Raw genomic sequence first — 23,946 nt, 5'->3', positions numbered from 1 at the left:
GGCATGTGCAGGTAGGCAGGACCCTCCTGCTAAATGGCCCCAGAGACCATATTAAAAAGCTATAATTGGCAATCCTTCCTTTCTTCCATCTCCTACCTCACCACCTGCAGTCATTTCTCCAAGTAACACCTTCTAGCAGCTTCTTGACACTGGGTTTTAAGTCTGCTATAACCTAGACAGAACTCAAGGTTGCCATGGGTAACCAGGGCCTGAGCTTGTAACAACCCTAAATTTAATTTTACACACAATTTAAAGCCAGTGGGTACTGTGCTGAAGATTGCCTCTGGCCAGGGCTGATCTTCAGCTAGTCCACCCAGTATGCAATGCTTCTAGACCAGTTGGCCAATCACCCTGAGCCCCCAGGCCCTCCAGACAGCCCAGAAACCAGTTCTTGCATGTGCTGACATTCTTTCCAATTGGCTAGTTACCCACGCCATACTGGTTGCTCAATATTGGAACATCAGCCTGGTTTCTGGGTTGAAGATTATTCTCTCCTGCTCAGTGAATTGCCAGGGTTGGAAGCTCTTCTCTGTCCCTCAAACTCAGAGGCCTTTTCTCCATTACATTGCCAACCAGGTTGGGTGTTAAAACCTTTGCCTGGCTGGTGTGGCTCCGTGGTTGAGCATCAACCCATGAACCAGGAGGTCACGGTTTGATTCCAGGCCAGGGCACATACCCGGGTTGCAAGCTTGATCCCCAGTGGGGGACATGCAGGAAGCAGCCAATCAATGATTCTCTCTCATCATTGATGTTTCTCTCTCTTTCTGAAATCAATAAAAACATATATTTTTAAAAAGCTACCTTTGATTGAAAACCTACCATGTGCCAGATGCCTAGTCAGTACATTATCTAAGTCACCTTATCTCATCCACTAAAGGACCCTGTTGGGGAATAGCATCAGCCTCCGTAGCTGAGAAACCTGCCCCTCACACGGCCAGTAAGTGGGTCTGGGAGCCAGGTCCACCCCTCTGAGGCATGCACTTTGCACTGCCCTCGGCCCGAGTTTATGAACACAAGCAAGTCCAGTCAAGGGTCACATCCTGAAAAATATATTTTAAGTGAAACATGGGCCCTCTTACTTTTCAGAAAAGGCTACTTGTTTTTCGTGTGTGGGTTGTTTTAATTAATTCCACATTTTGTTACCAATTTGGAACACTCTGTCCTCTGGGAACAGAGCGGGTATACTTATAGAAAGCTAGCTGAGGGAGGGAGGGACTAGGCTATAAAGTGTTTGTAGGATCTAATTTAAAAAAGCCTTCCCGGTTCTCCCTGCACCAAACAAAAGTAAACAGAGCATTCTAGGAAGGCCAATATTCTCCAGGGTAGGGGTAATAGACCCTCAAACAAAAATTTTGCTCTGTGTGTTACCAACTATGCCTGCAAAACGGAGCATGTGCTATCAAACATAACTAAGACCCCTCCCCCTTCCCAAAAGTTCTCTGTAAGTTCACTCCAGAGCGATGCAGTTCCCACTCGAAAAATGAGGGGCTCTCAGAGCTACTGGCGGACCTGGAAGCAAACTGCAGACCTCAGGAGTCTCAGCCAGTGACAAGGCAGCAATGGCATCGTCTGTGACTTGGGGGCAGGCACAGATTTAACTTTGGAGCTGGCTCTGGGGTACAGAAGGATGCCAAACCCATGGCTATGAATGCTGTTGTCTCCCCTGGGAAGAATTTTTCAAATTGACCCTAAGCTAATTTTTAAAATAAACAAACCATGACCTCATCTTCCACATTTTGCACCTGCTCCACCCACAGCGAACACACACACACACACACACAACAATTTTCAATGTTCTCTTCCAAAAACATTCACAGGGCTCTAGTTTCCAGAGTAACTCTTATGGGGGCCGTGGGGAGACTGACGGAAAAACTGACTAGCCATAGGTGACAGGGTCAAACATCGGGTGTATTAGTTCCCTAGGGCTGCCATAAAAAAGCTCCACAAACTGAGTGGCTTAAGCCACAGAAATGTATTGTCTCACCGTTCTGGAAGCGAAAAGTCCAAGATCAAGGTGTTGGTGGAGCCACGCTCCCTCTGGGGGGACAGGGAATGATACACTCCGGGCCCTGATCCCAGCTTCCGAGGGTTCCTCAGCTTGTGGCAGCGTAACTCCCATCTTCACACATCTTCTCCTGTGAACAGGTCTTTGCCCTTTTTATAAGGACACTGTCCTACTGGATTAGGGGCCCATCCTACTACCACCTGGCCTCATGTTAAGTAATTAAATCTGCAACGGCCTTCTTTCCAAGTAAGGCCATGTGCGGAGGTACCAGGGATTAGGATTTCTTCATAAAAGTTTTGGGGCGACACAGCTCAACCTATAACATCATCTAAGATAGTTCTGAACTCAAAATCGAACTCAAGAGAAGGATCAGAATGAACTGCCCAACGGATCACCTTATATTATGATCGTAAGTAACAGTGTGGATGATTTCTCATGTTGGCAGGATGGGTGGGAAGTTGGTGTGTTGACCCCTGAAATCTGTTAATTGCAAGGGTGAACGGAGGAGAACTGTTGGCTGATGCGGGCTAGCTCCTGCTCACCACATTTCAGGACAACACCTACTAAGGTATGTGCAAACATTTAGCGTTGAAGGAAACCCCGCCACTTACCTGGCCCCACTGACATCAACTCCGACCATCAGCTGCCCATTCAGGGAGAGGATCTCATCGCGAAGTCGGACCTTCCCACTCTTCCCTGCCGGGCTGTTCTTCCTCAGCTCCGTCACCCAGATGCAGCCCACGTCCAGCACGGGGCCCTGGTGGGTCTTCCTCTTCTTGCCCCCCCTGCGCTTGTCTCCATAGTCCCCAAAAACAGGGATGTTCCCGAAACTGAGGCCCACCGTCTCCGTGTCCCCCAGCTCCTTGGTGAGGTACACGGTACAGATCTCCATCCCCGGGGGGCTGCGGTCAGGGGGGACCGAGCTCTCATCCACGGCGAAGTTCAGCTGGATGTACTCGCGCAGCTTCTGGATGGCCGCCTGGCACAGCCGCTGCTCCGGCCCCGCCCCGCCCTCCCGCAGGCTGTTCTCCAGCCACCGGCAGAGCAGGGGCAGGTGCAGCACCGCGTTGTCTTGGGTGATGGGCATGGCGCTCACTCCCAGACACCAGCATCATGAGAGGACCTGCTCCTGGGGGCCGGACCCCGCCGGGGCCCATGTCCCTTGGGGACCCTGGCTGTCATCGGCTGTGTTCATGTTCAGGCTGGCAGACGAGGCGGGGTGCCTGCTCAAGACGGGGCTGTTTGCCGTGGCAAGAGGAGGACAGGACACACACCGACAATGGGACGATCTTTGCAGCTGGAGTGCTCAGCGAGGGACAGAAGGAAGCCTCCGACAGGTCTTCGCTTGGTTCATATCACTGCAGGGCCCGTGCAAATGGCCCAGAAATGGGATAGCCCTTCATCAGCAACAGCATGGCCTCCGCTGGATTCATTCACACCTGGAAGAGGAAAAAACAAAAAATTCCTTCCAGTCACAACAGTGAGCCTTCTCACACAGAACACAGGGCCTCTTGTATGACTGAAGGCAATGTTTGCTTTCTGAGCCAGAAGCCTTAATGCCGCTCCCCATCCCCCAGCTCGGCTCCCTCCGCGCAGTATACACAGACACACAGATAGACAGACAGACAAACAGACAGACACACAAACACACACCCCCCTTCCCTCAAACAGACACCTCTGGAACACTGGCTTTCTCCAGGAAGTTTCCCTGACCAGCGGGGAAATGAGATGACTTTTGCCAGGACAACCCCCATCAAGCTCACATCCAACAGGAGGCTGTGTGACAAGACATAGAAGATTGCAGAGGGGTTCTGGAAACATTTAAGACCTTACATTCCTAGGAAGCTGAAATCTATCTCCATTTGCCTTGATCTATCCAACAGCATACACAGGGAGGCTCTCCATTCCAGAATTATGTTCTTACAATGCTACCGAGAGGAGCAATAACAATCAACCGCACAGAGAGACTCTAGGACAGCACCAGTCCTGAGCTCAGCCACTGACTCCACCTTCATCACGTAGGTCCACAGGACATCCTGTCCCTTGGCATCCTACAGCTCTTAGTCTCCTTGCTTCTTTCCCGTTGGAAAGCTGTTAATACCAACCTACCCAAAGCCTTCTCCTCCAGAGAAATGTTTCCCCATGCTTCTGGGTGAAAAAACTCAGCCCCTTCCTGGCTGGCCCTTGAATACAGGTCTTAGTGCCATGATGCACTCACCAGCCTGCAGGGCTGGCTGCAGCAGAGGGCTGGGCTGTCCTGTCCCCACTGTGAATCCTGCACAGTGCAGGGCACATCACTGCTCCTCCCCACCCACCTCGCCCCGAAGAAAGGTTAATTGAATTTCATCACCAATCCTTCTTCTCCACCAAAGAAAATTTTCACCTTCATCCCCTGTAAATGCAGAAAAATGACCCCTTTCACTCTCTTCTCTGAACCTCACTTTCGCCCGGAGAAAGTCAATATAAACTGTGCCATCAAAGATGGAAAACATTCTTCACCTTCTCAGGAAATGATTTAACAAGAAATAATAATAAATGGGAGAGGTGTCAGAAGCCATGTCAATAATAAATAACCTTATTACTCAGTAACCATAAAGAAATGTCTCATTGATTTTCCAGAGAACTCAAGGGCCAGCTATTAATGGGTTCCAAGTAAATTAAAAGTTTAGCAAATATCATCTACATAAGCACATGCCTACTAAAAAAAAAATGCAAAAATAAAATAAAAGATAATCCACAAACACACAAAAATGGAATGTTCCCTTTGGCCAAAATAAGTAACACCTCTCACTGAAAAGTAATGCCATACAGACATATTAAGATCCTATGAATAAGTCAGAATATTTTCCATCAGGCCTAGCAACCTTTCTAAGTCTCCTTTTCCTCATCTTTAAAATGAGAAAGTTAAGCTAAGTGATCTCTAAGGTCTCTCAAACGCCACAGAGAGATTCTCAAATGCAGTGACCATGTCGTTTTCAACAACATACTCCCTACCCCGGCACAGTGCCTGTCACCTTGCAGACTCTTGATGACTTCAAACAATTTTTTAAAGATCCTTTACATTCAAATTTTAATGGTCTATCAATTCAAGGTGTTAGTCTCAGTTCCAATAGTTCCATACACATGAAAACAGAGTAAATATCTTGGACAAGATACTCTTTAAGTAAATCTGATTGAAGAAAACCGAACTTAAGAGTAATCGAGAATTTTTTCTTCCTGATGTCAACTTGTATTCACTCAATACATATTTATTGAACATCAATTAAGAAGCAGGCCTTGATCTTGGCACTAGGAATATACTGTCAACAAGGCAAATTCGTTGCCCTGAAAGAATTCATAGACTAGTGGGGAGATGCATAAAGAAATGGAAACTAGCATGTAATAAGTCTATGACAACCCTTTTAATAGAATCGACAGACGTGCACTCCTACAGCCATGTTCATGTAATCAGCCCCCAGCCCTGGGGTGGGGCCAGAACTGCCGGGAGCCGGTCCATCCTTGCTGTTTCAAGGGACCTGGCATATATGGCATACTGTTCTTAATATGTTTGCTCACCTTCTTGGCACTATGTGTTTTAACCAATGTTACCTCTTTGAGAAAGGTTGTTTCCCCAGGTAAGGATTTTCCCCTGAAGTTAGGGAGGGAATAAAACCCCTTAACTAAGTGCCAGGCAGGTAATTAATCACTTTAACTACAAACAATCATGCTTAAGCTACATAATCTTTACTCCCTGAAATGGAGATAAGAAACGCCCTAACCTTTGGAATAGAGATTGATAGGATTAGCATCAACTGGTATAAATACAGATGTAACAAGACAACAGGAGACATAACTTAGAAGACAGAACCTACACAGAACTTAGAGACAGAAGAACTTCGCTGGAGAGAACATGGCAAAAGATCCTGGACAGAAACTGGCAACAGAACCTAGAGACAGAATCTAGCGAGAGAACATGGCAAAAGATCCTGGACAGAAACTGGCCACAGAACCTAGAGACAGAACCTAGAGAGAACCTGGCTGAAGAACCTAGAGACAGAACCTGGCTACAGAACCTGGATAGAACATGGCAAGAGAACCTGACTAGAACATGGCTACAGAACCTGGCTGGAGAACCTGGAGAACCTGGCTGGAGAACCTAGCAAGAGAACATGGACACAGAACCTGGCTGGAGATCCTAACCAGAACTTTGCTGGAGATCCTAACCAGAACTCCGCTGGAGATCCTGACCACAACTTCGCTGGAGATCCTGGCTAGAGATCCTGGCTAGGCTGCTGATCAACTGAACGCTGTCTCCGTGTCATTCCTTCTTCGCTGACTCCGTCCATACCTTTGGGGACCCCTGGACCTGCTGGGGTCAGACCCCAGCACAGAACTGGGCATCTCAGCCGAAACCGGTTTGGCTCAGTGGATAGAGCGTCGGCCTGTGGACTGAAAGGTCCTAGGTTCGATTCCGGTCAAGGGCATGTACCTGGGTTGCGGGCACATCCCCAATAGGAGATGTGCAGGAGGCGGCTGATCGATGTTTCTCTCTCATCGATGTTTCTAACTCTCTATCTCTCTCCCTTCCTCTCTGTAAAAAATCAATAAAATATATTAAAAAAAAAAAAAAAAAAAAAAAAAAGAACTGGGCATCTCATGCAGGTGGAATAGAGTATCTGCTCTGAGAACTGAGCCCCAGGGCCTAGAGAACAAGGATCTAGCCAGGGGTGGGCAAACTTTTTGACTCGAGGGCCACAATGGGTTCTTAAACTGGACCAGAGGGCCGGAACAAAAGCATGGATGGAGTGTTTGTGTGAACTAATATAAATTCAAAGTAAACATCATTACATAAAAGGGTACGGTCTTTTTTTTCAATAGTTTTATTCATTTCAAACGGGCCGGATCCGGCCCACGGGCCGTAGTTTACCCACGGCTGACAGTTCTCAAGTGTGTGGTGAGAACTAAAACTTGTGAACTAGGGATTGTGGATGGCAATATCTTACCTGCTGTGTTACTTGAGTAGCAAAAGGGCCATCTTGCCAAGAAATAAAATTGATCAGTAGAAGGCAAAGGTGCAAGGCTAGGGAAAGAGGGCGCTCTGGTTCCCTGCAGCCATCCTGGTCTTAGCTGCAGCCATCCTGGATGGGGGATGCAGTGCTGACCCTCAATCTGAAAGACTGTATCAATCCTTGCAATAAATTCCATTTTTAAAAGTTAACTACTTAAAAGAAAGAAAAATGGTAAAGAAAAACTGAACTAAAAAAAAACAAAAAAAAACCCCATACCTTTTAATGAAAATGAACGCTATGTTGAGTTGTTTTCTATAATTTGAAACTCAAAAGTTGTCAAATGACACATTGGAGGAGCAAAGCTAATTGGCTTAGCTTGGAGCAATTGTCCATCTGTCGTCCAGCCAGTTATGGCCAAGGGGATGGAGTCATGAGTTTCCCATATGGTGCCAGAAGCCCACCCTCTGGCCTTAAGTATGGTGAGGGCAGGGAAGGAGTTTTCAGAAAAATGAAAAATTATTTCAAGTGTACAGACACCCTCAAGGACCACAGCTTTTACTTTTTAAAAAATATATAAATATATATTTTTATTGATTTCAGGGAGGAAGGGAGAAGGAGAGAGATAGAAACATCAATGATGAGAGAGAATCATTGATCGGCTGTCTCCTGCACACCCCCTACTGGGCATCGAGCCCATAATCCAGGCATGTGCCCTTGGCCAGAATCAAACCTGGGACCCTTCAGTCCTCAGGCCAACGCTCTATCCACTGAGCCAAACTGGTCTTACTTTGATGTTCATGGGCTATACAACTTTTCAACTCCATACCTATAATTGGAAATTTTCCGGTAATCCTTCCAGGCCCCTGTTCTATAAATGGCTTTTCCTGGGATTTTCTATAAACAAGGGAAGTAGAGCTATTCCGATCCATCTCAATAATTTGAGATGACTCAGGGTATAAGAAAAGGTGCACAATTTTTCAACAGTATGTAAAGTCTGGTTCTTCCACAATATCCACAAAACATTCCAGTGAACAAAACGTTGACCCAGAGATGATACAGAAGGACAGAACGCTGCAAATGGTTACAGATACCGACATCTCTATTTGGCTGCCCCCCCAACGGTCTCAAAGCCTCTCATCCTGAAGATCAATCCACGTCAACAGCGAGCAGAACTGTGGACGTGGAGGTCCGAGGCCTGGTCCCACTCACTTCTATCATTTATAATTTTCCAGTTAGTCTCATCCCAAGCAAACAGCCATGATAATTTAAATTAATGTTGAGTAGCCTGAAACTGACAGCCTTAGCATTCAAAATAAATGCTTCTGTTACTAAGGTAATTGATACTGTGTTTAATGTCAACCAACTTTCTTGGGTCCCCTTTCAGCTAACTTGTGCACTCACAACAGGGAGATGTTACTCACGAGGGGGTGGAAACTAGTTCGAGGATGGGGGGGCTGAAAAAGTCTTAGCTATTCTAAAGGTCAGTGCCCCACCTCACAAAGCTCAGTCCTATCTGGGGGGGAAAAAATCTTACTCCTTAGTATTTAATTTCTGTGTTCAAGAGAATTCAATTTAATTTTTAATTTTAACTTAAATACATTAAAATCTTTTCCCTGGGGTGAAGAGAGGGAGACAAGAATGAAAATGGCCAGGAAACCCTGAACTAAGTGAAACCAATCATCTGCCCAAAGTCACAGGCTGAATCGCCCAAAATGCAGAGGCTAAGCCTTGAACCTGACCGCAGTTATCCAGACCTCGCTTCAGAGTCAGATGCACAGTAGGCTGTCTTGTTCGAACTCCCTCTTTCGAAGTGTCCTGGATTCTTGCCGCCCTCCTATGCTGACCTCTGCTAAGTTCCTAGTTCCTAAACCTTCATCTCATCTTCCTCCCTTCTGGACTGGATTCCTCTTTTGACTTTTAGAAAATGCTCCACATTTTAAAAGAAAAAAAGTGTTGATTAAATACCTACTAGTCATTTATTCAACAGAGGTTCATTGAATGAGTGCCCATCACTTGTTGGGCCCTGAACAAAACAGACAGCCTTCCTACAAACCTTCATGAAATAATGATGAATTAGTAAAGGTAAAATGCTACAATGTGGGATGGTAATTTGTACGATGAAGAGAACTATGACTGTGGTCATGTCAGAAGCTAGTGAGTGACGGGGGATTTGGAGCAGGGGGTGCAGGGGGGAAAAGGCCCCTCTGAGAAGAGACCTGAATAAATGAGACTGAGAGAGAGTATTTGTGGGAAGGCTGTTCTCTGACAGGGGGCAGATACTCCAAGGTGAGAGCCTGCTTGGCTTCCTGAGGAGGAGAGATGACGGGTGTGGAAATGCCCCCAGTGAGCTGGATTGGATGCTTCCCCACCATCTTATTCTCTCCTCCAACTCTCACAACCACCTTGTAAAACAAGGGCATCTGACTCCATTTCACCAACACTGGCAGGGCTAAATGTTGTTGATTCACAGCTATTATTGAGCTCCTACTTTGATTTGGGGGCACCAAAAACAGCAATAAAAAACAACAACACAACAACCCAGGGCACCTGGTTGGTGTAGCTCAATGATTGAGTGTCAACCTATGAACCAGGAGGTCACGGTTCAATTCCCGGTCAGGGCACATGCCCAGGTTTCGGGCTCAGTCCCCAGTAGGGAGCATGTGGGAAGCAGCCAATTGATGATTCTCTCTGATTATTGATGTTTCTATCTCTCTCCCTCTCCCTTCCTCTCTAAAATCAATACAAATTATATTTTAAAAACAAATCAGGGCATGTTTCTTAAAGGGCTAAAAGCACACATGAATTCATGCAATGGTTTACTAGTACCATTGTGCAGTCCCAGGTGTTACAGACAAAGCCACCACTGCCTGAGAAAGTGTAAATATGAATGACTGACTCCTTTAGGTTGGCTTATGTTTTGGAAAAGCAAGGCACTGGCTAAGTTTTAACTATCTACATGGCTGACTCTAGACTAACCAGATGGCTGTGCATATGAGACAGAAGAATTTGATCCAGCCTTTATGTCATGCAACAAGGGTTAACTGTGCCAGGCACTGCACTAGGCTGGGGAGGAAAAGACGAAGAGCCCATGGGGGCTGGGGGGAGAGAGCGTTAACTAAAGTGTGCGAAGGGCGACGATGTGGTACATTTGGGGGCACATGATGAATTCTGGAATATGCAGCTTTCCAATGTCTATGCTGGGATTTTAGGGGATGAGAAAGGTGTTCCCATACAAATTCCAGAAGGTGAGGACCTCGAAGGGACCTCAGGGATTGCTGCATCCAGCCTTCAATTTTACAGACGAGAGAAATGCACAGTGATATAAGACCAAGATCCTTCCATTTCTGGGTCTGATAACCCTTGAAAAACAGGGGGGAAACCTGAACGAAATGAAAAAGGATGATGTGGCAGCTATTTTGAAAATCTAATACTTGAAGATATTGTATTTGCTAAAACATGAATCATTTATCCAGGTAACAAAAATACGGGAATGAGTAGAAATTAAAAAATTCATGAGACATCATGCATGTTCTTTCTCAAGATGAGTGCAAGAAAACAGATGGAGACCAGAACATCAAAATGAAGATTATACACCATTTGTTTCCTACATTTTTGTAAAATACATTTGCTATGGCTTCAGATACGGAAGCAAGTTTGCATGTGTGCAGTTTAAGATGGTTTACTCCGGATCTGGCCAGTCCTGGACTAATAAGGTTCCTGGAGTTTCGGTATCTTAGTTCTAAAGGAACATAATGTTGGGGAAAGAGGGCATTTATGAGGTACTGTTTATATTGTGAATTTCCAATTTAATACTTTGAAGCAGTTGCTATCTACCAAGTGGGTAATTGGCTGAGACAATCACAGCTTCGGTGTCAGCAGCAAGATAATCATGAGGTCACCGTGGTTGCCCATTTTAATGTGACCTTCCTGTTCACCTTGTATGGACTGGGCAGCCATGATGCCACCAATCTGTCATCCGCAACCCTAGAGATCACGCCCTCAACATACAGCATGCATTACAATAAGTTCTTCTTCAATTAGACTAGAGTTATTGTTTAAAAAATAGTTATTTTACAATATTTTACAAGTGTTCCTTTCAGAGCAATTGTGCTGTTGAGATGCTTCCGGTGTTTAGGCTTTTGGGTAAATAATCCACTTAACTGTATTTGAATTCTCAGCATGTAACTGCATAGGCTCTGACCTCATCCTTAATTAAGAATGACTCAAATATTTCTAATGGCCAGCAGTATACTCTGCTATTACCTAACTGCAGGTCCCCAGGCAAATCATTTAACATCTTTGAGCCTCAGTTTCCTTATCTGCCAAATGAGGTGATTCTACTAAGTTTCCTTCCAGTTCCAGCATTTTCCTGGACTTTGGAGCTGAGTTAGCAAGTCAGGGAGGGAGTCACTAGCCTCATTAAGAAGCATATACACAACACATGGAAGCTTTAAACTGCAGAAGAGATGGGCCAAACTGCTTTATCAGATTTTGAGTATCTGCCAAGACAAGGGAGGAAGGGGGCCCCTGGGGTAGTTTTACATTCACGTGCTTAGAACCAGCGTTTAGCTCGTCCAGAAGCAAGAAGAAATATATCTTACAGAATCAAAGGTCTTTGGTGCAGCAGAAAGAACCAAGGTTTCAAGAAGGGAGGAGGAATCAATAGGAAATCCGGTGTTCCCATTGAGGCCCCACAGATGCTCCGATTTGGCAAGCACCTGAATTGTGCAGAGACCGGCCTCCACTCCCTCACCTCCCCACCACTTGCAGGACCCTGGGCTGGAGCGCCTGGTGCAGAGAGAGTATCCTCAGAGGAAACCAAGGGATCACAGAGCACAAAGGTCCAGCCCTGGGCCTCTCGGAGAAGCATCCCATTTTCCCAGACCTCCCTGTGGGAAAGACCTCAGACAGTGATCCTCAGAAGGCAAGTCCAAGTCCATGGGAGTGAGAGAACAGAGAATCCTCATCTGACCTCTTCCAGGCAGGAAATCAGAATGAAGGAGAAGGGAAGATGGCGAAGGAGTGTGAGATACCAGTCCCCGCACTCTCAATGGCCTCCACAGCTACTCGTGCTCCATCTTAGTTTTAAAAGGGGTGGGAGAGAAATACAGCAGAGAGAAAGTGCGATGAGATGGCAGAGACGGAAAGGAACTAGGCTAGAAATCATCAAATTGAGATTCGACTCCGGACACTGCCATGATGCCCTTGGTGAGAGGTCCCCAGATATGAGGAGGTTGGACCCACTATCTTTTAAGACCCTGCTGGCGCTGTGTCAATGTTAATGTGTGGGGACTGTGTGTAGGTAAAAGGTGTGGCTGAGGAAGGCCACTGGTAGGTCAAGGAGATGCTACAAGGAGACCCTGATCTTGGTTGACTTCCCACCATCCAGGTCTACAGGCTCCCAGGCTCAGAAACATGAATTCTGCCTGCACGTTGAAAGAGCACCTGCCTCTCCAGAGTGAATATACTACTACCAGCAAGAAGGCTCGCTCATTAATTTCCCATTGAAAACACAGTTATTAAGTGGGCAGGATGTTTGCATCGACCTGATCAATGCCTGCTTCTGCAGGCAGGACGCAGAGGAAGGCAAACCTCAGGACAAGGAGAACCAGGTGAGCACAGGGGGGCCCCCGCTGAGGCACAGTCTCTGCCTCTGCAGCCTGGGCTTTGCAAAGGGCACTGCCCACTTAGCCTAGACTCCCCTGCGCTAGACAGCACCCGAAAAGGCATCGCCAACTTCTGGTTCCTGGAGCTTTCCCTTCTTGCTCTCTGCACGAACTCCACCCCGCTTCTGTTCACACCCCTCTCTCCAAACTACATACCACGGCACCAGTGAGTGTCCATTTCTACTCTCTGAATTACGGGCACGATCACATTTTAGCCCCTCGTCCCTAAGATGACTCTAATTCCAGTTTTGGATTCTATTAGTTTTATGGACAATTTCTTAATTTGGTCATTTCTGGGGCTGACTATTCAGCCACGTGTGAGGTATTTCCTAGTTTCATTCTCAACACAGCAATTTGTCTTCTGTGTTTCTAAGTTCAGGGCTGTGGGGAAGGGTCTCACTATTGCCCCCAAGGACCAAGGACACCTTCCAGATTTAACAAAACTGCAGGAACTACAAAGCGGGCACACAGCGGGCCTCTACAGCGCAGCTCGTACCTGCTCAGAACAGTTCCCCGGGGCAGCGTGCGAGAGGCAGGACAGGAGGGGCAGAACCAGAGCCACCAAGGAAAAGCCAGAGGAGTCCATGTTCTCGTGACCACTCTTGGCCCCAGCCCTGCTGAGGAGCCGTATGCCGCTGAAATTGCAGACAGCTCCAGCATTTCCCAGGGCCCTGCGGCCCTGTGGCTGCCCACCCCTTCACTGTGACACAGATGGGGGAACAGATTGAGAGGGGCCCCCGATTCAGTCCACAGAGTGCTAGGTGCCCGTGGTGTCAGTCGGCAAAAACTCACTTCAGATTGGAAGCAGGTTCTCATCCAGCAGGCAAAGCCTCTTGCCAGGAAAATAGGAAATTGGAATTTAAAAAACAAAGAAACAAAAACCTTTAGCGTTCTCTGCATTGGAGATAAGGTAGGCACTAGGGCATGTCTCTATTGGGGGGACATGTAGCCAGTCGGGCCCATTATGGGTTTAAAGGTTTAGGACAGAAATCTAGTCTTTACTTGGCTAAGCCTGCGGAGATAGACGCTGTGGGAAACAGACGCCCCCAGGCACCCTGCTGATCTGGGGAATTACCAACAGGAACAAAAATGGCTATTACCTGCCACCCACCGAGTTCCGCTGAAGCATTTTCAACAGGCTTTAGGCACCCTGGTCTTTTGCCGGCAGGCTCCGCATCACTGCCCCCTGGAAGCTGAGCGCCTGGACGGTGCCAAGTCAGGCTCTACAGGAATCCTGTGAAAAGGACTGAAGACCTGCTCTCAACCTGAATCATAAGTCTCTTTGCCCGAGGAGGTGATTAAAAACTTGGCCTACCTCCCCGTGCGATGCTCCTGCCCCCTGCCTGGCGGGCCCCAGTGCTGGCCCTGTTCTCTCCTGCTCGTCTAGTCATTCTCAACCCACGGCTCTCCAAGTCTCTCCATTACACCTTCCACACGGGCCCTTTCCCACGCGTCTCATGACCAGAAAAGAAAGGAAAGAGAGAGGCGCCTGTGCTTCTGGGGTTCCTGGGTTCTACAAGATAAACACTGGTTACGCCCATATGGATTCCTCAGGGAGGAATAATTCATTCATTCACTCATTCGTTCAACAAATATTTATCGAGTACAATAAACAGTGACGTTCTTACCCTCAGGAACTTAAACCCTGAACCAGTCTTCCCAGGCTGAGCAGAGCCTCGGAATCACTGGAGGCCATTCAGACACCCGCATTTCGGGGAAGGCCGATGTAACAGGGCCTTAGAAACCACTGGCTGGGTGGAAGGAGAGGTGCTGGCCCCTCTATGACTCAGAATGGAGACCCGGGGAGAAAGTCAGCTCTAACATCCTCATGCTAAGGAGACCCTTCATTTCCCACCCCTGCAAGGTTGGTAGATTTAACAAATCAGAACACATAGTGCCCAGTTACATATGAATTTCAGATAAATAATAAGACATGTTTTAGTATAAGTATGTCCCAAATATCGCAGTATGTCTTGGTATGCGTATGTCCCATGCAATATTCGGGATATACTTAGATTAAAATGTTATTGTCTGTGGGGCACGGTTACGGTGTTTTGGCCAGGTTCAAGCCTCGGACTAATGAAAGGACAGGGTCCTCTCACTGCCACGTGCAAGTCCCAGCTGGAGGGCAGGGCCCTCCCAGCACAATCATAACCAACGGCTGTGGTTGTAAGCTTGAACCTATGGTCCGAACACGTAGCCCCACGTGCCTTGTGATAGAGTTCGAGTACATGTAGTTGAGTGAGGTTGAAACTCATGAGAATGCTGTAAACAACGTGATCACGCCCCTACTTTGCCTCGTGACATCTGCTATAAAATAAAGACACGGCTTGTGGGCGTCGTTGTTGTCTCTCATCAGGGAGCAGCGTCCCACCGAGACCCAGCTATTATTCTCTTGTCTGTCTTTCCTTAATCCTTTCACTCGGGATCACCCTTCTTCGTGCTGGCGTGGCACAATTGTCTATCTGATATTTATGTTTAACTAGGTGGCCTATATTTTATGTGGCAACCCTACACCTACCCCATCCAAAAATGAAGCCCTGAGAGCGGTTGACCTGCATGCCGTGTCCGCCCTCTGTGGAGTAATCCACCCAGAATCTCTGGCCCTGCCTCAGCAGGCCTCTCACTCCCTCCTGGATGCAACTCTCAGCCGTGGGCCAGGGCACCCACACTCTGCAGGCGGAGAGGGAATGAGTCAGCCCTGGGACAATAGCTCACCAGCCCACTCAGAGGAACTGCTCTTCCCGGCTCCCTGTCATCGCAGCCTCTGGTCTCATGTGCCCAAACCTGCTGCTCCCAGCCCAGCTGCCTTTCTTGAATGGCCCTGCTTGCCTGGACTCTGTAAATGCTGGTCCTCTCTGGCTGGCTGGCCTCTTGTCCCGCATAACAGAACTGCGTCATTAGGAAGAAAGGAGATAAGGAAGAGAAAAGTGTTTGACGTGAACACAAGAGGTAATCTCTGGGGATTGTCATACCATGATCCTAGGACTGTATCCTCCTGTAGGCTTACAAACAAAGCTGCTCTGATTTTATCAGTTTTGTCTATTCCTCTGGGTAAGATTTTATTTGAACAAAGGTGAGTAGCTGAAACTGATTCAAAATCACTATACAGTTGGCAACCAATTCTACAGCTTATTTTGAGGTGCAGAGGACACTATTGACTGTCTACCCAGCATCCGTTCCCTCTTTTTAACCCCCTAACAGAATTCTTATTTTTGTTCAGGGATTCATCGATCCTCAGCTCTAAAGGTGGGCCTAATTCTGTGGTCAGCACACTGTGGCTTGCGAGGCACATGTGGCTCTTTGGCCCCTTGAGTGTGGCTCTTCCTAAGCCTTAGGAGTACCCTAATTAATAACAATGTACCTACCTATATAGTTTAAGCTTAAAAAATTTGGCTCTAGCCAAAACCGGTTTGGCTCAGTGGATAGAGCCTCGGCCTGCGGACTGAAAGGTCCCAGGTTCGATTCCGGTCAAGGGCATGTACCTGGGTTGCGGGCACATCCCCAGTAGGAGATGTGCAGGGAGGCAGCTGATCGATGTTTCTCTCTCATCGATGTTTCTAACTCTCTATCTCTCTCCCTTCCTCTCTGTAAAAAATCAATAAAATATATTAAAAAAAAATTTGGCTCTAAAAAGAAATTTCAATCATTGTACTATTGATATTTGGCTCTGTTGACTAATGAGTTTGCCGACCACTGGCCTAACTGATCAATGGAAACATCCTTCCCTTGCAAGCAATGGTTTCAGGAGTGGGCAGGTGACCCAGCACTGGCCAGTGAGTCATGAGACTTGCCTCCCAGGGCTCTTCTGGAAAATGCTGCCTCACTCCTAAAAAAAACTGCCAAGACATGATGGTCCCTCATCTTCCTCTGGATGTCACTCAAAGTCAGATGTCTAGCGTCGCTGCTGCCATCTTGACACCAGCCTGATGGTGCATAATGCTGAGGTGGCACAAGCGGAGAGAAAAATGAAGTTGGGACCTTGATGACATGTGAACATCCTTCTGTTGAAGCCAGTTTGGGTTGGATTTTTATTACTTGCATCCAGAGAACAAGCTGTTATAGATGTGGTTTTGTGCTTGGAGTGCCTATTAAAAGCTAATGTAAAGCAGACATGAAAATTTAAACTTCTGAGACTTGTGGCAATAAAGGTGGACATACCTGCCTCTATTTCTACCTGGGGTGAGGGGGTGGGGTGGGGGGGAGAGACATAAATTTGCTCATCCTTATTTCTGTAGAGCTAGTACCCATAGTAGGAGTGAAATTGACTAGCTTCCCTTTTCTACACGTTTTAATAAAAATAACTCTAGTTTAATGTTTGTTGATAAAGTCTAGGTGACCACCTGGAAGTAGATTGGTGGGGAAGGAAAAATAAGTTTAAAATAAACCTATATGTACTCATCCCTCTGGCAAAATCTTCATATTTAAGCATCCCCAGAACCATACGAAACAGCGCCTGGTGTCTGATTGCCTGACGCGGTTTATCTGTGAGCAAAAGGCAAAGGTAGAGAGCTGAGTCCCTCGGGCAGTTTTAAACTGCAGACTCTCAGAGCCCTGGTTCAGGCACACCCCACTCTGTCCTCATGCACTTGACTTTTCCTACCCCCTCCCTCCCCAATGAGTGCTGAGCTAGCCCCCTGGTTTTGAGGGTGGATTCCCACTTTCCACTCACACTGCCTTCTCCTGTTTCATACATTTTCGTAAACCTATAAATTAACTCTTCAGAAAAGGGCTGGAGGCCTGACTCTGGGCTGTCGACTCTGAAAAACTGAGCTCGCTTCTCAGTAAAGCCACCAGCAACTAAGAACATCTTCAACCCACCAGCAAAGGCAAAACTAAAGTCATGGATGGCTTTAGGCCAGAAGCTCTTATTTCAGGACAGCAAGACTGAAACATATAAAGGAGGAAAAGAAAATACAATATGGATGAACCATGGGCACCAACAAAACAAACACGTGAAACTGGCAAGAGGATGAAAACAGACATACCAAATCGAGGCCAATTCATTCCATAAATATTTACTGAGTGCCTACTGCCCCGTGCCAGGCATAACCACGAGTTGCTAAAAATACAAACTGAGTCAGTTCTGTTTCTGCTCTCAAGAGATTCCTAATTTTCCTAGGGATAGACGCATAAATAACCTAGGATAAATCTTAAAGAATGGAAGAATTCACAAAGTGGGAACGGTGGGAGATGGGAGTTATTTACACAAGCCACTTTGTACAGAATTCTCAGAGTAAACATGTAGGTAGTGTGTTTATGCAAAGAGAATGAGAGTGGCAAAGAGGGTGTGCAAGGGTGGTCTGTGTGGGCGGGAGATTAGTGTCAAGAGCACATTTAGCCTTCTCTCCTGCTCCAAGGAGTTTGACCTTCCTCACGTAGGTCATGGGTTTTAATTGGTGGTGGTTTTATTTACTGGATTATTTAAGCAACCAGATTTGGGATTTCATTTTAGAAAATTATCAATATCAGAAAATGTTCACCATAATATGTGAGGAAGCAGGTTATAAAGTGGTTTTGATTATCAATTGTGTTTAAGAATGAAAATAACCTCTGAAGGATATTCACTGAAATAGCTGATTTCATGTCGGGGAATTAAGGCTATGAGTGGGGTTTTTTTGAACCTTTAAATTTCTGGGTTTCCTAAGTGCTTATTAAAACATATTATTTTGCTGATTTAAAACAATTGTATGTGTAGGGATACAGATTGAGTGAGACTAGACCACAGGGAGGCCAGTTGGCAGACTGTTCTCATAGCTCAGGTGGGATATAATGACTGCCTGGACCATGGCAGTGGGATGAGGGAAGGAGGTAGCTTCTTGGGCCATTTCTGAGGCAGAGTTGACCAGTCTAGGTGACCACTTGGAAGCAGATTGGTGGGTAAGGGATAGAGAAGAGCAATCAAAGATGACTCAGGGGATTGGAGAGACTAGGGGGCTTAACCAACTGAGAGGTCCCTTATTCCTGCTGGCTCTGTCCTTTGCCTCTTACACTCCAGGCGTCTGAACTTGACCTTCTTGTCAGGGATCCAAACCAGATTTCTTGCCATTCTCTGTTCACACTGGACATGAGTAGAGGGAAAGGCCATGTCTTTCCTTCTTGCTATGACAATGGATTCCCTACTTCCCTGCGCCCACCCACAGCAACCTGCTTCCCACACCTATGAAGTCTTAGTTGGAAACTCCCTGTCTCCACTCACTGGGCCTGGGAGAGCCAAGTTTGATATCAGAAACTCATAAAGCTCAGCCTCTTTTAAGGCAATTAAAACTCCAGTGTGGGAGACCTTGGCACCCAGCACTTTTTCCACCTAGCCAACTCTTCCCACAGATCCAGCAGTCTACCAGCTTAGGGAGGCCAACACATTACCCCAGAGCCAAGCAGGAGATGACGCCACACACACACTGCTGCTTAGCGAGTGCAGCTCTCACTCCCCCTTCCCCCTGCAATATCCCAAAGCTCCCATTCAACAAGGAAAACATGGATATGATTAGGAGGTTATTTGTGGGCCAAACAGTTGCAGCCTGATTCTCATCAGACAGACAGGAGGGGGGCCAATTTCCATCAGAAACGCCAGGGGAAAAGTGTGACAAGTATAGAAGTGAGCTGGCGGGGCCAGGAGAAGGAGCTGCAAAGGAGAAAATTGCCTCTATTAAGTCAAATCCGTCCTGGGATAATGGACTGCAGACTCAGTTCCTGGCCACCACACTCTTTTGCTTGATCGCATTAATCTGTCTTTTTTTCCAACTACATTTTTATTCCTGCCACCTAATAAAGTATAGGTCCACTCCCTACTCATATAAGGATCTATGGAACAAGAGAAACAGATAAATTCAAACTAGAGGGCAACGTTTACAATCACTGGAACAGGCTAAGACCCAACTCTCGATTCCAAAAGGGAAACAATTTTAATTCAAAAAGTAATTTGACAGTCATATACTTTACAAAGGGCCCCCCTTGACCACAATACTGTACACCTAAAACTAAGACAAAATAATGAATGTAAACCCTACTTGAAAAATAATTTTTTAAATTAATTTGATAAAGACAGCTTTCAAAAGTTTAGGCATAAAGACTTATGCTAGGAGGGAGAAGAGTGAAATAGGATGAAACTTGGTCAATGGTGTACTGGAGCTGGCTCTCGCTGGTTCCTGATGGCTGATTATCACATTTTCAGGAATTTTGCAAGTTGTTGACACAGCGTTGGTAGTTTGAAATCAGCCATGGTGGGAACATTTACACCATGGAAATTGGCAAATGCTGCAAACCAGGACAGCCTCTCCCTGGTTTGTTAAACACTAACCAGCACACCACTGAGTATGACCTTTTCCTTTAAGGGTCTATTTATATACACAATAGTGTGTGTGTGTGTGTGTGTGTGTGTGTGTGTGTGTGTAAAAAGTCAGGAAGTAACCCTTTTGATTCTAGGTGGTGAGACTAACAAGTACTTTTAAATCTTCTTTCTTAATTTTTACAGTGAACATGAATTCAATGTATAAAAACCAACCTTCTTTTCCCTTCTGAGCTGTCTGATTCACCCCTGTACCCTCCTTCCTCTTTTTTAATCTCTTCCTGTCCTGGCCTCCTAGGTTTTTATTCTCTGCAGAGGGTGGTGCTGAAATCCCAAAGTACTCAGATACCCCCAGGTAGACAGAACTCCTGGTAATAAGAACAGACTCCAGGCAACAGGTGGAGAGAGCCCACATGAGGCTCAGCAGTGGCACTGTGGCTTAGGGTCCTCTTCCCTGGGTGCAAAGCTGTTATTACTGGTGGCTTAACAGAGGAGCAATGACCAGCTAGGGACAGCAGGAATTTCAGCTCACGTGATCCTAGGCTCTGTAGAAGGGACAACATCATCTCTCCAGGTGTTCATATCAGGTTTCACTAGCCGCACATTGGCCATTCCTATTGTTTGTTGAACAGGATGACCACTCTCAACCTTTCACATCTTAGTGAAATATCACTGTATCCTTGCCATAGTTGGGTGTTCTCTCAATTTAACAGACATCAACCCAGCACAGAAAGCCCAACTGACTAGCCCAAAATCACATCGAGCAGAACTGGGACAACAACCCCAGAGCAGAGCTGGGACAACAACCCAAGTATTAATATTGAATTTCAGGGGTTTTCCCTCTCAATTATATTGAACAGTTCGTGGGACCCTAAATTTCTAACAGTATTTATATAATAAAACCTAAGCCACCAAAACTTCCCCTACCTGGTGAAAGAAACAGACTTACAAGTCCAGGAAGCACAGAGAACCCCAAGCAAAAGGAATCCCAAGAGGACCACACCAAGACACATCATAATTAAAATGCCAAGAGCAAAAGACAAAGAGAGAATCTTAAAAGCAGCAAGAGAAAAAAAGTCAGTTACCGACAAGGGAGTACCCATACGACTGTCAGCTGATTTCTCAACAGAAACTATGCAGGCCAGAAGAGAGTGGCAAGAAATATTCAAAGTAAAGAATAGCAAGAACCTCCAACCAAGATTACTTTACCCAGCAAAGCTATCATTCAGAATTGAAGGTCAGATAAAGAGCTTCACAGATAAGAAAAAGCTACAGGAGTTCATCACCACCAAACCAGCATTATATGAAATGCTGAAAGGTATTATTTAAGAAGAGGAAGAAGAAAAAGGTAAAGATAAAAATTATGAACAGCAAATACACATCTATCAACAAGTGAATCTAAAAATCAAGTGAATAAAAAATCTGATGAACAGAGTAAACTGGTGAATATAATAGAGCCAGGGGCATGGAAAGGGAGTGGACTGACAATTCTTGGGGGGAAAGGAGTGTGGGAGTGCAGGAAGAGACTGGACAAAAATCATACACCTATGGATGAGGACAGTGGGAGGGGTAACGGCAGAGGGTGGGGTGGGAACTGGGTGGAGGAGAGCTATGGGGGGAAAAAAGAGGAACAACTGTAATAATCTGAACAATAAAGATTTAAAGAAACAAACAAACAAACAAAAAAACCTAAGCCACCGTTATGGCAGAACGACCAGCCGTTATGATATGCTCAACGCAGGAGCTGCCCCCTGGTGGTCTGTGTGCTGTCACAGGGGGAGCGCTACTCACCCAGAAGCCAGGCTCATGGCTGGTGAGTGCAGCTGCATTGGCAAGGGCCTCTCCGGCCTCCGTGGCAGTGCGAAGGAGCAGCAAGTCAAGCTGTAAGGAGCGAGCAGGCGGGCTGAAAGGAGCGAGGGGTCCCAGACTGCGAGAGGGCACAGGCTGGGCTGAGGGACCACCTCACCCCCAGTGCACGAATTCCATGCACTGGGCCTCTAGTAGTTAGAATAAAATTCAAGCTCCCATTTTCTCATGAGTAAAGAAATCCAAGACAGCCTTTTGGAGTAACGGAAAGGGGGCTACTAACCCTAATTTAACTTGGTTTTGGAACCAGTTTATGGTCTCTACAGGAAGGTAAGATTCCACCAGCTTTCCCTACTTCCCACATACTGCCTGTACAGGAAACTTTGTGTAAATGCTGAAATTATTGCAGGTGTTGCCTCTTGACCACTTTCAATTCTTCCTAGTAGTTCCACAGACTGAATCTCAAGGCCCACCTGCTGCCTGCAAAGTCCCCTGCCTCACGGGAAGACGAGAAGGCTAGGTCAGGAAGGGCTGTCTAACATTCCATCGTACCTCCTCAAGCAGACAGTGGACGGCGTGTGTGCCCAGTGTGGTCCAGCTCTGGCCAAGGGCCTCCTTGCTCAGGTTACTCAGCTGGCCTGCAGAAACATCTGGCTGGCCTGTGACTGACAGAGCGGCCTGACCCTGTGCAGATAGGACCCTTCTACAAACAGGAGGGGTTGCCCTCCAGGCAAAAGTATCTGGGAAATCGTGGAGAGCTTTAGAAAAAAGGCAGCTGTTGACCAACCTTCTGAGCTAGAAGAGTTTTAAAATTTTTATCCAATCCAGTATCTTTAGATGCTGTTGTCAGGGGGTCAAGGAACCATCTAGATATGTAAGTAGCTGGGGCTCAAGTGCCCAGTCCGGCTCCTCCCCGCAGTCCCCAGTGCTGACTGGAGCACGCCCACTTTTATTTGATTTGCCCATTGTGCTTTCTTATCAAAATTTTGTTTCAAAAAAGAGTTCACAGTTAGGTGTTCTCTCAATTTAACAGACATCAGCCCAGCACAGAAAACCCAAGTGAGTGGCCCAAAGTCACATGGCCAGGAGCAGATGGCCACTACTTAAAAAAAGTAAGTAAGTTACTCATCCTATCTAACCATGCTATTTAAGAGGTTGAAGAAACTGAGGCCCAAGGAGGAAAAGTTCAGGCAGAAGTGAGTGGAGGAGCCAGGTCATCCCACTACGCCCACATCCCCTCTGGTTTCAACCGTCCTTAAACTTGGCAGGCAGATGACCTTGGCTTCGTGACATACTCCCATTTTTTTGGTCTACCACAGCCCCTGCTTTAACGGTGAGGAAATGATCTAATCGTTTTCAATTTTGGACCTGGCTCCACTACCTGTACCCGCCTCCTAGTTGACTTAGGTTCCTGTCCATGGACTCGGGCCAATCCAGCAACAGGCCTGCCAGACCCTGTGCTACCTCCACAGCCTTTGCCTCTCCACACAACGCAGGGCTGTATCGACTTTGGTGGTCCTGGAAACTGCCAAAAAACCCCTATCCACCTGGGGTGTAACACACTGTAATACTTAATGCCCGCGCACAGTCTGTCTGATTCAGTGTGACTAAAGATGCTGATGAAAAACCTAGGAAGACCAGGTAGCTACACACAAGATAAGCACCAAAGTATACTGCAATATGCACACACACTGAGATCGGCCAAGAGTCCTCAATCTTCCCATGGAGAGACAATGCCTATGTCATTCTCTATGTCCTCTCCTGTCCCATCCAGAGGGGCAGAACTTCACCTATTGTCATGGAGGTTCCCAAGTGGTGAACAGCAAACACATTAGCCTCAAAGCTCATCCCCAAGCAGTTCTATTAAATTGTACTTATTTGCACAACGAAAAAATTCTTCCCTTTACAAACTGCACCACTGTGGTGTTTCCTTCAACAGCAAGCTTCTCTAATAACCGTACACTCTTCTTTACATACACATACACAAAATGCAGATTTTACAACTTCAGCAAAAAAAAAAGGTGCAAATGAAAACTGTAAGTAAACGAAAGTGAAAAAACAGAAGACAAGACCTGGAGCTGAGGCCATTCATGGCTCCTTGACTTTTTTCTGACACTGAGAATCTCAGAAAGCTGGAGCCCTGGGAAACCACCCTGCATTGGTACTTTGCACAGAAGCCTCCCTCTGCAGGCA

The 23,946-nt window shown here is 46.5% G+C and overlaps 1 protein-coding gene across 7 annotated transcripts in view; it reads right to left on the bottom strand.

Annotated features, from left to right (window-relative positions):
* Positions 1 to 23,946, bottom strand: part of PDZD2 (PDZ domain containing 2) — a 319,250-nt gene that overhangs the window by 200,420 nt on the left and 94,884 nt on the right. For all 7 annotated transcript variants that reach the window (XR_004967532.1, XR_004967531.1, XM_036309067.1 and 4 more), the window contains one exon: positions 2,617 to 3,444. Coding sequence is in view for 5 of the 7 variants with exons in the window: in XM_036309067.1 (XP_036164960.1) it covers positions 2,617 to 3,092 (476 nt within the window). In the remaining 2 variants the exon portion in view is untranslated. The remainder of the gene's footprint in view (positions 1 to 2,616; positions 3,445 to 23,946) is intronic.

This window comes from Myotis myotis, unplaced genomic scaffold (genome assembly GCF_014108235.1).
Source record: "Myotis myotis isolate mMyoMyo1 unplaced genomic scaffold, mMyoMyo1.p scaffold_m19_p_5, whole genome shotgun sequence".
Taxonomy (NCBI): domain Eukaryota; kingdom Metazoa; phylum Chordata; class Mammalia; order Chiroptera; family Vespertilionidae; genus Myotis; species Myotis myotis.
Note: the sequence above shows the minus strand (reverse complement) of the source record. Positions and strands in the feature narration are given on the sequence as shown.